This window comes from Rhineura floridana, chromosome 3 (genome assembly GCF_030035675.1).
Source record: "Rhineura floridana isolate rRhiFlo1 chromosome 3, rRhiFlo1.hap2, whole genome shotgun sequence".
In the NCBI taxonomy this organism is placed as follows: Eukaryota; Metazoa; Chordata; class Lepidosauria; order Squamata; family Rhineuridae; genus Rhineura; species Rhineura floridana.
This window is the reverse complement of record NC_084482.1, coordinates 61,591,940-61,606,567: the sequence shown is the minus strand read 5'-3', so window position 1 is coordinate 61,606,567 and position 14,628 is coordinate 61,591,940. Positions and strand designations below refer to the sequence as shown.

At 42.2% G+C, this 14,628-nt stretch overlaps 1 protein-coding gene across 12 annotated transcripts in view; it reads left to right on the top strand.

Annotated features, from left to right (window-relative positions):
* Positions 1-11,338, top strand: part of FBF1 (Fas binding factor 1) — a 50,124-nt gene extending 38,786 nt beyond the window's left edge. For 11 of the 12 annotated variants that reach the window (XM_061616241.1, XM_061616240.1, XM_061616238.1 and 8 more), the window contains 8 exons: positions 54-172; positions 2,658-2,780; positions 3,220-3,405; positions 4,249-4,425; positions 5,949-6,086; positions 8,138-8,276; positions 8,959-9,074; positions 9,370-11,337. In XM_061616241.1, the coding sequence (XP_061472225.1) occupies positions 54-172; positions 2,658-2,780; positions 3,220-3,405; positions 4,249-4,425; positions 5,949-6,086; positions 8,138-8,276; positions 8,959-9,074; positions 9,370-9,453 (1,082 nt within the window). In that variant the 3' untranslated portion in view covers positions 9,454-11,337. Of the gene's footprint in view, positions 1-53; positions 173-2,657; positions 2,781-3,219; positions 3,406-4,248; positions 4,426-5,948; positions 6,087-8,137; positions 8,277-8,958; positions 9,075-9,369 lie in introns of all 12 variants that reach the window. The other variant, XM_061616242.1, reaches the window with a different exon arrangement.
* Positions 11,339-14,628: the final 3,290 nt, after the last annotated feature.

Sequence of the window (14,628 nt, the reverse complement as noted above, 5' to 3'; positions counted from 1 at the left end):
CTATTGGAGACTTCCAAAGAGATGGCGATTCTTTTTTTCCTCCTTTCTGAAAGTTCTGCAAGACCGTCTCACCCAGCAGCAGAGAGACATGGAAGAAGAACGAGGCCGGCTCCAAGAGGTCATCTCTATAATGCAGGCCAGGCTGAATGAGCAGACTCGCTTTATGGAGCAGGTGAGCTGATGCTGAATGTAAGCAGCCATTTGGTGCCAGCCATTTGCTCTGGCAGGAATGTGAGACCTGGGATTCAGGACTTTTAACTAAAGGCATCCTATTTTTCTTCCCCAATCCCTCTCCAAAAACATGTGGTTTTAGAATGATTTAAGTTGTTCACCGAGCGAAAGCAATTGGATTTCTGTGCCCTTTTCAACTTTTTACTGCATTTATTTACTACTAGTATAAGAGAAATGAAAGCTTAGTGGTCAACCAAGTAAATGCTGCCTCACTACCTCACCCAGGTCACTACCACTTCAAGGTAATGCCCTGAATAGAGTGAATTGCCCAGAAGAGGCAAGTGGCTATCAGAATCAACAAGGCAGAATTTCATTAAGACACTCATGGGTTCAGTTAACACTAATTCCCTAAGTTCATAACTGTACATAAACTGGCAAAGGGTGGATATTTTTTCTTGATTCAAAATGACACTTTAAGATCAGAAGGTTCTAATCCATGTTAGTGGTTATTAAAATGCTTCTGATTGACTAATTCAGAATATAATACCTGTATTAACATAGAATTAGGAGGATATCTCACAAACATGCATTGAAAGAACTAAGAAAATTATTTTACCCACTCTGTTAGGAAAAGGAATTTTGAAATCATATTTTATCATGTATTTAAAGCAGGGATAGGATGGGGAACCCCTAGATGCTGAATTCCCATCAGCTGCAGTCAGTATGGGCAATGGTCAGGACTGTTGGCAGTTCAACAACATCTGGAGGGCCACAGGTTTCCAATCCTTGCTTTAAAATATTGTGTGTCATTCTAAACTGTGTTTATTCTTTTGGAACAGATCAGTGTGAGAGGGATGGGGTTCTCCTGGATGAATTAATTGAGGAAAATAAGAAAAAGTAAATTGTGTGTTAAGAACATAAGAAGAGCCTGCTGGATCAGGCCAGTGGCTCATCTAGTCCAGCATCCTGTTGTCACAGTGGCCAACCAGATGCCTGTGGGAAGCCCAAAAGCAGGAACTAAGCACAAGAGCACTTTCCCCATCCTGCGGTTTCCAGCAACCGGCATTCAGAAGAATGCTGGCTCTACCCATGAAGGCAGAGCATAGCCATCATGGCTAGCAGCCATTGATAGTCTTATCCTCCATGTATTTGTCTAATCCTCTTTTAAACCATCCAAGATGGTGGCCTCCAGTGGCAGCGAATTCCATTATTTAACCATGCGCTCCGTGAAGAAGTACTTTAGTCTGTCCTGAATCTTCTAACATTCAGTTTCATTGGATGTCCTTGAGTTCTAGTGTTATGACAGAGAAAGAAAAACTTTTCTCTGTCCACTTTCTCCATGCCATGCACAATTATATACATGTTATTATGTCACCTCTTACTCACCTTTTCTCTAAACTAAAAAGCCCCAAATCTGCAGCCTTTCCTCATAGGGGAGTCACTCCATGCCCTTGATCATTTTTCCAGCTCTACAGGATCCTTCTTGAGGTGATCAGGGGTTTAGGAATATCCTGATTTTGGTTTGTTTGCATACATTAATTTCCTTAATGAATGAAGAATTCCTGTGTAGTATGGACTTGTATCAAGTTGATGTTGCAGCTGCAATTGGAATGGCTTTCAGCTGAGTAGCACCCTCTAAAGAATCTGTTTGCCCTTGCTTGCCTCTTTGCAAGGGCCTGTCCCCAGGTTGTCATGAAATGCCAGCCTCTCAGCTACTCCACTGAGCTGTGATTTCCCTTTGAGGTATTCACTGCCACCACCTATTGATTTGGAGAGGAGCAGGACTCTCCAGCAGTATTATACACATACCCTTTGCACCATAGACATGGACAAGACATATTTTAATTTAGAATTCACCCAGATCAGACATCAAGTTCTGCAGGACTGAATATTTATTTAATTAAGAAGCACACCCACCAGCGCAGAAGCAACAGATACAATTCTTGTAATTCTTACTGTCTTAGTGTGCAGGGGCAGCTGGTCTATGCTGGCCCTGGTGGGAATGCTAGATTATAGGGTGTGGGCAAGTTGGTTGGTTGTTTATTTATTTTTATTAGATTTATATTCCGCCCTTCCTCCAAGTAGACATTCTGGTTTTCTCCCCATCCTGATAGTATGTCTACCCTACCTTCCCTAATAACGATCCTCTTCTAGATCAGTCTCTCAGTCTCTCCCTTATCTCACTGTCCCTCTATCCTCACTCTAACCCACCGTTCTTCAACCTTGAGTCCCCAGATGTTGTCAGACTACAACTCGCATTTACTCGAGCTAGCTTAGCCGGTGGCCAAGGATGATGGGAGTTGTAGTCCAACAACATCCGGAGACCCAAGGCTGAAGAACAGTGCTTCAACCCACTAACCAACCAATTCTCTTCCTCTCTCAACATTCCATTCCCCCATCTCCTCCCTTCAACTGCTCCCGCAACAACATTGCTTTCTTGCAATGGGATAAACCTTCCCCAAGCAGACCGTGTTTTTCTACCTTAGGAACGTTGGAAGCTGGCAGCGGAACAATCCAAAGTGGAATCCTTGCAGCATTCACTAGAGGAACAGAGAAGGGTCATGATGCAGCAACTGAGTATGGAGAAGGAAGAGCTAGAGAGGGCAAAGGTTAGAAATATCCTTGTTTTTTGAGCAAAGTGATGTTACCAACATCCTGTAAAGTGGGGACTGATCCAGTTGTAAATATGCAGCCATCTATACAGAACGGAAAGATGGGAGGGAAATATCTATACATCTCTTGCATTTCCTTATTCTTCCATGTATGTTGCCTGCTGCTCTTTTATGTAGAGATTCTTGCATAATAACAAAGAGAAATTTAAAACAGACACACATTTCCTTCCTAGAGAAATAAAAAGAGATTTTCCCTAAGGCAGCTGACTACAAGTTCAAGACAAATGATCTCTGCAGGACAAAGATGTCTCCACCTTTTGAAATGCCCTTTTGGTTAAGTGGTGTGTGTAAGAGACCTCTGTTGGATTTGCCATCATTTCAGTGCTTTCAGGAAGTACACTTTCCTTCTCTGTTCTCCTCCTCTTCCTTGCTCTAGAATGCTTTGCTTGATGAGCAGAAGTCAGTCATGCAGAAATGTGCTGCAGAGCGCCAGAAACTTGCTGCAGAGTGGTCAGAGCTCCACACCCAACAGAGTCTGAGCAAGCAGCGCACAGAACGGGAGGTGGACCGGGCTCTGCAGATTGACTCTCAAAGAGAAGGAGCCATCATGAGCCTTGCAAAGGTAAAAAGGGGCTTGATTGGAGCACACTTAGTTCTGACGCTTTCTGTCAATGCCACAGCTCAGACCTAAAAGATACAAAGTAAAAATATGGGGTGGGAGAATCTATTTGGACTGGGACTTGTAAAGCCCTGCTGTTTAGAAGGAGTTAACAATAATACTACATGAATGGCTCAAGACATGGATGAGGATCCTGTAACCCTTGAAATGATGTTGAACTTCAACTCCCATCACCCTGACTGTCATGGACAATGGCTAGGGATGATGGGAGTTGTAGTCCAGCAACATCTGAAGTGCCACAGTTCCCCATCCCTGATCTAAGGGTAAAACTAATAATTATAATTTATTATTTCTACTTTGAGAGCCAGTGTGGTGTAGTGGTTAAGGTGCTGGACTACGACCTGGGAAACCAGGGTTCGAATCCCCACAGAGCCATGAAGCTCACTGGGTGACCTTGGGCCAGTCACTGCCTCTCAGCCTCAGAGGAAGGCAATGGTAAAACCACCTCTGAATACCGTTTACCATGAAAAACCCTATTTGTAGGGTTGCCATAAGTCGGGATCGACTTGAAGGCAGTCCATTTCCATTTTTCATTTCTACTTTGCTCTTCTACCATTCTGCCCAGAGCGACTTACAACATGAAGAATAAAACAATACAATATAGGCATAGAAATATAGAACACAATAATCAAATTAACTAATATTAACTAGAGAATATTTTCTTGAAGAGCCATTGTCTATCTGAGTATGTAGTTCTGGGCTATATGGATTTAAGTCAAATAAGGAATGGCCTTATATTCTGTTCCCTGAAATTCAAGAGAGCAAATCTCGGCTTCTTTTTATTAGGAACAAGCAGACCTGAAGATCAAAGCCAATGAGTTGAGATCTAAGGAGGAGCAGCTGGCTAGAGATCGAGTGATCCTGGAGCAAGAGAAGCAGGAGCTGAGACTGGAAAAGGAAAAAGTCAGTGCCGCAGCTTTGCACATCAAACAAAGGACAGAAGAAATCAACAGTATAAGCAAGGTAGGAAAGTCACCTTTTCCCCTTTAACACATGTATTTGTGCTAGGAAAGCAGTAGAAAGAAATTAAGCCAGAGCAGAATGTAGGAGCCAAAGAACAGATCTAGTCCTAGGTATAACATCTAAATTTGATATTTATCTCTCTAAATTGTGGAAATGTTGAGGTCCACTTCATTTGTTATTCTTAGGTCGAATCCAACAAACTTTTTGCACAAGAGGAACAACTTCTACATGTGCAATAAAACTTCTCCCTCTGTGCACCTCCTCCATCCCCTCAAATCTGGTCTGGAGGGTTAAGAATAGATTGAGGGGGTGGAGGGCATGTGGGAGAGGTTTCTGTTGCACAAGCACAAGTCATTTCATTCATGCAGTGTTGCATTCAGCCCTTTGTAAGGAGTTAAGAGAAGGTGCTAGTAGTTAGGAAATCATATTGTGGTGTTACCTACTCCTTGGAAAGCAGAATTAAGATCACATCGTTTGTTCGAGATGCAGTAAAGAACAAAATCATTGAATGTACTTTGCCTAACCCATTATTTATTTATTTATAAATATATTTATATACTGCTCTTTCATTTCAAAAAACATCAAAGTGGTTTACAACGAATAAAAACTATACAGTAAAACCCATTTAAAAATAAATAAAGACAGTAAAAACAAGGGTCAGCTACATTAATTACGCTCATTGAATATCCTTTTGATGTGATTGTAGGAGTCCTTGAGGGGAGAGGCAGCAAACAAGGGTACAAAGGAAAACCCTTAACGTGCTGTTTTCAGATCTGGAGCATGAGAGGGATGTACACTACAGGAAAATATTTTGTGGGGGGAGAGGTAATCGGTTAGCTGGGGGAAAGGGACAGAGTTCTGAAGGCGAAACCAGAGGGGAGGAGCAAGTAGAGAACAAAGCCATGAGACATGCAGCTCTTGGGGGAAAGGGGAAATAATAGCCATAGGAAAACTCAGGAGGGTAACTTTGGATGTTTGGGTTCCAGTGTTCACACTAGAGCCCTTTATGTTGTTGAGACATAGCAGGAAAGCAGTCAGCTGGAAGCAGAATTAAAATCATGGTTCCACATAGCACTTTATATAATTATATAGTCAACGCTATGTCCTCCGATGTCCTGGTTTCTTATCACACTTTGAAGAGACCTTAAACCACATTTTCAGGAAACTGTACTTTAAGGAACCAGGATATCTTTGTGAAAGCCAGGCATAGGAGGGGAGGAGGAGGGAGTGTATGGACACAAGACACATTTCTGGTCTGATAAACCATGGTTTGTGGAACCAATACCATGAATCAGGCCATAATGCGAAACCAAAAATTAAAAACAACAGGAAGACATTTTTCTGTAGAGTAAAATCAGCACTGAGGAAACAGCACTCTGCATATGCTCAGAAGCATTTGCTTCTTGATTATTATGTCATGTGTTCCAGGGTTGAACCCAACCACAGAAATCAGGTTCCAGGGCAAAGCCCCACTGGACTTTAGCTCAAATCAAGTTCTGATTCTTTCTCTTTGCACTGCACAGCTATCCTCCCAGAAATATGAAGAGGGGGAGAGAGCCCTCCTAGAGGCAAGGAAGGTAGAGGCGGAGCATCAGGCAAGGCTACGTCTTGTGCAGCATCAGATGGAGCGACAGAAGGAGCAGGAGGAACATTTGCACCAGGTGATTACTCTGAAGCTTTTAAAGTATTTGACAACCACATGAGGCTTTGGCAGTACAGTAACAACAGATTAAAACCAGCTGAGTCCATCAAAAGCCTGGGGAAAAGGTAAGTCTTTACATGTCGCCCAAAAGATGTCAGTGAAAGTGCCAGGTGGACCTCACTGGGGAGCACATTCCACAGATGGGGAGCTGCAACTGAAAAGGCCCCTTGTCATCATCTGAGCTTCCCTCAGCATTTGGATGGGCTGATTATAAAATCCACATCCTGTGAGCTTATGGTGAGCAACAACTGTCCTAAACCAAAGATAGATAGCAATACCACTTTAAAAAATCCTATTTTATAAGGGTTGCATCCAATGAAATTGTCCCATTAGCACAAGGATTTCTGCCCGTGCAGCGGGACTTTCCTTCCTTCCCTATGCACCCTCCCCAATCCATTCTGGGGTTTCTACCTACCCTCTGTAGCAGATTTGGGGGGTGCAGAGGGTTGTAGGGAGAGGAGGTTCCATTGTACAGGCAGAAGTCCTTGCACTAACCAGACAACTTTGTTACATACAACCCAAAATGTGTGTCCAAATGTTGGGATGTGCTCCCATTAGAGTGGAGTGAGGCACCCTTGAATCCATTTATTCTGTTTAGACTTTTTCAAAAATCTACACAACGTTTTGGCAAAACTATGTGATGTACTTCTAATTCAAACTTCCAAAGTTTGAGGGAAGAATGATATGAGAGCAAACTAAGGAATATTGAATGCCATGAGTGTATGTAGGTCAGAGTCATGTTGAATACAAGTATGCAGACTCCATGTTTTGAAGGGTCTGAATTTGGGGTGGGGAACCTGTGGCCCACCAGACGCTGCTGTAGTCCAATTACCATCAGCTGTGCTATTTACTGGCTATGCCGGCTAGAGCTAATGGGAGCTGAGGTCCAACTGCATCTGGAGGGTTGCTGGTTTCCCATCCCTGGTTTAACTGGACAACACCAGTGTCTTGCATTGAGTCTGGAAGTTAACAGGTGTCCTTTACACTACTTGCAAGAATGAGTTACTTCAGCTGCTGCTTTTTACACCTTCCAAGAATGGGCTACAAGCATTCCACACTAGCTGCAACTTCTGAATGATTTTCAAGGTTCCAGGTTTTTCTGAACTATTTTCAAACTGAAGAGGACATTACAGTGGAACACACCATGATAGCCAGGTCTTGAGGTTAAAATGGCATGATAGTGGTCAAACTGTGGTTTTGCAAAAGGGGACACGGCAAGTCTATTGGGAATCTGGTAACTAGGACCTGGGAGCCCAGGGTTCAAATCCCCACTCAGCCATGAGTGGGCCAGTCATTCTCTCTCAGCTTAATCTACATCACAGGGTTGTTGTGAGGATAAAATGGGAGGGAGGAGAACTACGTATGCCACCTTGACCTCACTGGAGGAAAGGTGAGATAGAAATGCAATAATAATAAATAAGAAGCCACCACTTGCTGTTTTTTTTAAGTAGCAAAGCTGGATTCCAGAGTTCTTCATAAGATAGCAGATGACAGTCTACTTGGTAATCGTTAAGCTAGAGAGGCAGTGCTCATGGTGCTGCTGCAAAATGTGGTGTGAGAGGGGATGACCCATCGGACAGCTTTTGTGATGGTAGCCCCTAAGTTTTGGAATGCTCTCTTCTGTCTCCTGAGATATGTATCATGCACCAGCATTGCATAGTTTTGGAGGCAGGTGAAGGGACACCTCTTTGCTCAGATTTATGAAGGGTTGAGATAAAATGATCCACTCCCTCCATTGTATCATATACTGATTTGATGCTGTTTATTCTGTTTTATTGTGATTTTATTGTGACCTTTCTTGTATTTTTATATTGTGTAACCTGCTCTTGTACCTCTGGGTGGAGGGCAGTAATAAATTTCGATAATAAATAAAAAGTTTGGAGGCATATGGCAAGTTTAAAAACTCAGTCCATGTGTAGTACGTCTGCTCAGCATGAGTTTGTTGTGGGGTACAGGTACTACAGAGTCTCCCACTAGAATGTTTCTCTTTCTCCCTTTGGATTGGGTCAGGAACGTCTCAGCTTGTCTCATCAGAGGAGGAAGCTTGAACAACTGCGGGTGGGACTCCCAAGCAACCCACTGGTGTTCCAGACCACACCCCAGGTGCCATTGTCAGGAGCTCAGGCCAATGTAATCTCCAAGACAAACTGTAAGTAACTATATAGCCGATACTATCCCCTTTAGGAGTGCTTTTGCTGGAAAAAATCAGGGTAAAGGTGCAAGATGCTCAGTCCATGTATCTATGAGGGCCCATCTGTGGAGGCAGTTTTAATGTTGGAGGGTGGTGATAGTGGGATAATGACTTTCCATTGGCTACCTCATGAACTTCATTGCTAAGCAGGGATTTGAATCTATTTCCCACACACAAAATATTCAAGTTCTCCAAATACAGTACTAAAGAAGAGCACCGTCAGATAATGAACTAATAGGGGGATTTACTTCAGAAAGAATGCTTTCTTATCTCTTTTAAAGCTATGGAAGCATTATTTACCCCCTTTTTTAACTTGGCAAAGAACTCAAGCTTATTTCCCAATTTGTTAAATGGCAAAATGAAGAAACAGAAACTGGACAACACAACTACACACCTAACTTTGTTATTTGTTGGTTGCATAGCTGTTTTCATGTCCTTTTATAGAAGAACAATGTAGTCTCCCATAATAAAATTTGGGGAGAGCAAATCATTTGGATCAAACCTGACAGCACTGACATTGTGACATCCTTAATCAATGACATGACTAAAGGCTCTGTCTCCCAACAGAAGTCTTGTGTGAAGTATCTGTGTAGCTAACCCTTATGACTCGTTACTGTACCTAAGTTTATTTCCTTCCTAGATTTCTCTCTTCCTGATGTACCTAAAGCCAACCCTGGAGCCTCTCGGGGCCTGTCAAATTTAGGACCAGCAGACCTCTATGCTAAACTGGTGCTGCATAAGCTTACAGCTGAACAGGTAAGACATAATTGTCCAACATTTGATCTTCTATATATTGGAAACATTACATCTTTCCTGGGCTTGTATTTCTGTCTTTATGATTTTATTCAACTTTCCTTTCACATATTTATATTCAGATTAGTTTCAGCTCTAACCATTGCATACTTATTTGAAGAAATTATTTACTCACCAACGTAAGTTGGTAAATGGAAAGGCAGCATGGCTACTTGACACCCACACATGCAGCCTCTTTATTTTTCTACCAAGCAACTCTTGGTTCACTACCATTTTCATCCTCCTGTTTGTTTTACAGGATCATGATTTCTTAGAAGAAGAACAGATCTTCTTAGAAACCTTGAAGAAAACTTCTTACAAGACTTCATCCCAGTCAGCATGAGAGAATGCTGGAGACAGCCCTTCCTGGATTGATGTTTTCTCTTATTAAAGATGGATTTTATCATTTTGATATTTTTTTAATGCTTTTGTGAGTAGTGGGAAATTTAAACATGTAAATGCCAACTTTGACAGAAGTTACATTTGTAAAATAATTTTTTTTTAAGTTTCCTGTAAACCCTGCTTTTGTGAGACAGGCAGGGTTCTTTTGCTGAAGCTCTTTGTTGCTAGCTGCCTTTGGAGCTTCGTCTATTTGGGCAGTGATGTGCTCCTGATCATATCCTATCCCTCCACCCCATTGCCTTCTTACATTACTTTCATAGGGGCCTTTCCCATCACCTGTGGGCCAAAACAGGTCACTAGGGACCTCTCCAGATGTCCTATTTATTGAGCGTTCATCCTGATTTGGTTGCACAAAGCTCACACAAATGTTAGATTATACCCAGTCTTTATTAAGCATTCATCCTGATTTGTTTATGGGGTGATTATATGACAATAAGATTGTTGTAAACATTTCTAGAAACACAGGAAACTGCCTTATACTGAGTCAGGCAAATGGTCCACCAAGCTCAGTATTGTCTGCACAGACTGGCGTGAGTGAGTATAAATTGCTTTGCACACTAAAAAACACAATAACCCAAAGCCACTAAGTGATACTGATATGATACTGGCTTGATTAAGGCTACTCAGTGAGTTTATGCCTAAAATGAGATTTGAAGCATGGCTCGCAGCTTTAGCTCAGGCTGGGCACAGGGCACGGATGAGGGCTTCTATGCAAAAAGAAAATAGACAGAAAACATGCAGGAAAAAATAAGTAACTGGGGGTGCCCACCCCAAAATCTGCTCTGGACCAGGACAAATCATATACCCCAGGAAAGGGGAGGATGTCCTCTATGAGATGCCACTGCTTCCTGCCTGGCCCAGAGCTTCTGCTCGGCGCAGGGCATGCATGCAAGTGTCTACGCAAAACCAAAATTGACAATACGAAGGAAGAAGTAAGTAATTGGGGTGCCCAACCCACAATCAGCTCTGGGCCAGGACAAATCAATACACCCCAGAAAAGGGGAGGGTTTCCTCTATAACATACCAGTGTGTCCCACCTGGCCTAGAGCTTCCGCTGGGTGCAGGGCACGAATAATGGCATCTATGCAAAACCAAAATGTACAAAAAGAGGCAGAAAAAAATAAGTAACTGGGATTGCCCACCCCACAATCTGCTCTGGGCCAGGACAAGTCATACATCCCAGGAAAGGGGAGGGTGTCCTCTATGAGATGCCACTCCATCCTGCCTAGCCCAGAGCTTCTGCTGGGCGCAGGGCATGGATGAGGGCATCTATGCAAAACCAAAATAGACAAAAACATGCAGGAAAAAATAAGTAACTGGGTAAGTACTTGAACCCCTGAAAGTCTCTCAGTCCCAAAATTAAGGGCACGCACAATACTATTAAGTTCTGTGTCTGTCAATTAACATATGTTCAGATATAAGTATGTTAATTCTCTCTTCATACAATTAAATGTACACTGGATTTATATTTGCTTTCCTGCCTAACTCTTGGGTATCAAAATTCTGGAATGTATTCAAGTGTCAATGACCAAAGATTATTAAAAGGGTGTCAGGGTTGCATGTCGGAACTGTACACGTGTGCTAACTGAACATTTCATAACAAGGTGATTTTTAGTGCCGGGTACTTTAGGTTTGCTCTCAAAGTTGGAGATACCAAAATAAAGACTAACAGCATCTTTTTCTATTTGTACATTGTTGTGCATTATTTTAATATTAATTTTAATTTGTATGTCCCCTTTGGCATCTTCAACCTGAAGGTTGGCAGGAAAGAATTGTAAGTCATAAAGTACACTTTCCTAATGTCATTAATACTAATCTGTGCTGGAAAGTTACGAAGATCAAATTGTTCCTTATTTGTTGGTTTTGTCTTGATTGCCACTGTGATGAGCAGGAAGCATGGGTCTCCATTAATAAAAGTCCTCCTACTCAGGGTACGTGTTCCACTGCACTTTCTCGCTTTTACACTGCAAGTGATAAAAATGTTTTAGTTATAATTATCACAGAAAGCATTTTGGTAAAATATTTAATTCCAGAATAGGTAGAGATTTTTACCTTGTGGTTTGTTCAGATGTGGCAATACCACCCACTTCATAATCCTGAAATAATATTTCATCAGAACTATAGTTTTACATTTTCTACATAGCTTGATTATTGTTGTTGTGCATAGATGCCCATATCTGTTCCGTGTGTCCACAAGAAAAACTGTGCCAGGCAGGATGCAGTGGCATCTTGCAGAGGACACTATCCACTTTGCTCAAGTGAATGATTTTTCATAGCCCACAGCAGATTTTCAAGTGGTCACCACAAATTACAGATTTCCCCCTATTTACACTTAATCATTTTAGCTGGGAAAGACTGGCATCTCATAGAAAACACCCTCCCCTTTCCTGGGATGTATGATTTGTCCTGGCCCAGAGCAAATTTTGGGGTGGGCACCCCCAGTTACTTATTTTTTTCTGCCTCTTTTTGTCCATTTTGGTTTTTCATAGATGCCCTCATGTGTGCCTGGCGCTCAGCAGAAGCTCTGGGCCAGATGGGATGCACTGGCATCTCGTAGAGGACACCCTCCCCTTTCCTGGGGTGTATGATTTGTCCTTGCCCAGAGCAGATTTTGGGGTGGGCACCCCCAGTTACTTATTTTTTTCTGCCTCTTTGTGTCCATTTTGATTGTGTGTAGATGCCATTATTCGTGCCCTGCTCCAATTAGAAGCTCTGGGCCAGGCAGGACACACTGGTATGTTAGAGAGGATGCCCTCCCCTTTCCTGGGGTGTATGATTTGTCCTGGCCCAGAACAGAGTTTGGGGTGGGCACCTCCAGTTACTTATTTTTTCTGCCTCTTTTTGTCCATTTTGTTTGTGTGTAGATGCCATTATTCATGCACTGCGCCCAGCAGAAGCTCTGGGCCAGGTGGGATGCACTGGCATCTTGTAGATGACACCCTCCCCTTTCTTGGGGTGGGCACCCCCAGTTACTTATTTTTTCCTGCTTTTTGTCCATTTTGGTTTTGGATAGATGCCATTATTCGTGCCCTGCGCCCAGTAGACGTTCTGGGCCAGACGGGATGCGCTGGTATGTTATAGAGGACATCCTCCCCTTTCCTGGGGTGTATGATTCATCCTGGCCCAGAGCAGATTTTGGGGTGGGCACCCCCAGTTACTTATTTTTTATTTTATGACATCATTATGTGTTTATAATATCAGAAGCCTGATGATTTTGATTGCAGAAATTTATTGTTATTCTTGACAGGGAGACCCCCGATCACAGTGTATATATCATACAGGGTACCCCAACATACCAATTGGCATACCAATAGAGTTGCGACAAGCTACTGAGACTGAATCTGTCCAAATTTTGACCAAAATCTGTCAAGTAGTATGGAAAACTAAATAATGGCCCACAGAATGGAAGCGTTCCATATACATCCCAATTCCAAAGAAAGGAGATCCCAGGAATGCAGTAATTATCGAATGATTGCCTTAATATCCCATGCAAGTAAAGTAATGCTCAAGATTCTACAACAAAGGCTCTTACCATATATGGAGCAAGAAATGCCAGACATCCGAGCTGGATTTAGAAAGGGAAGAGGCACCAGAGATCATATTGCAAACATACGTTGGATAATGGAACGGACCAAGGAATTTCAGAAGAAAATCACCCTGTGCTTTATAGATTATAGCAAAGCCTTTGACTGTGTAGATCATGAAAAACTATGGAATGTTTTAAAAGAAATGGGGGTGCCACAGCATTTGATTGTCCTGATGTGCAACCTATACTCTGCACAAGAGGCTACTGTTAAGGACAGAATATGGAGAAACCGATTGGTTCCCAATAGGAAAGGGTGTGAGATGGGTGTATTTTATCACCCTATTTATTTAATCTATAAGTAGAGCATATACAAAAAGCAGGACTGGACCAACATGAAGGAGGTGTGAAAATTGGAGGGAGAAATATCAACAATTTAAGATATGCAGATGATACCATACTACTAGCAGAAACCAGTAATGATTTGAAATGAATGCTAATGAAAGTTAAAGAGGAATGCACAAAAGCAGGACTACAGCTGAAAGTCAAAAAGACTAAAGTGATGACAACAGAAGATTTATGTAACTTTACAGTTGACGATGAGGACATTGAACTTGTCAAGGATTATCAACACCTTGGCATAGGCGTTAACCAAACTGGAGACAATAGTCAAGAAATCAGAAGAAGGCTAGGACTGGGGAGGGCAGCTGTGAGAGAACTAGAAACGGTCCTCAAATGCAAAGATGTATCACTGAACACTAAAGTCAGGATCATTCAGATCATGGTATTTCCGATCTCTGTATGGATGTGAAAGTTGGACAGTGAAAAAAGTGGGTAAGAGAAAAATCAACTCATTTGAAAGGTGGTGTTGGAGGAGAGCTTGGCACACACCATGGACTGCGAAAAAGACAAATAATTGGGTGTTAGAACAAATTAAACCAGAACTATCACTAAAATGATGAAACTGAGGTTATCATACTTTGGACACATCATGAGAAGACATGATTCATTAGAAAAGATAACAATGCTGGGAAAAACAGAAGGGAGTAGAAAAAGAGGAAGGCCAAACAAGAGATGGATTAATTCCATAAAGGAAGCCACAGACCTGAACTTACAAGCTCTGAACAGGGTGGTTCATGACAGATGCTCTCGGAGGTCAGTGATTCATAGGGTCGCCAAGTCACAGTCGACTTGGAGGCACATAACAACAACAAACCCCAACATATATTTTGGGGTTCAGATACATGTTAACTTTGACTTGAAGCTATAGCTGTCACCTTTTCTTCTTTTGTAGTGTTTTAAACTTTCAAGCAAATAAGGAACTGGGAACTAACTTCAAGTGTAGGATGGTGCTGTTGACACCTTAATTTTATTACGTCATAAGATTTTATGGAATATATGTTCTACTCTACTCTAACACCACGAAAGGTTATACCAAATGTGTTAGTCTTTAAGGTGCCATAAGATACTTCGTTGTTTTCAAAACAAAAGTTGTGAATCGGGCTGGTTTTGCCGCGAGATAGAGAGCAGGCATTTACGAGGGCAGGCTTTCCTGAGTGACGTCATCCAGACTGCGCATTGCCGTGAGCGGGG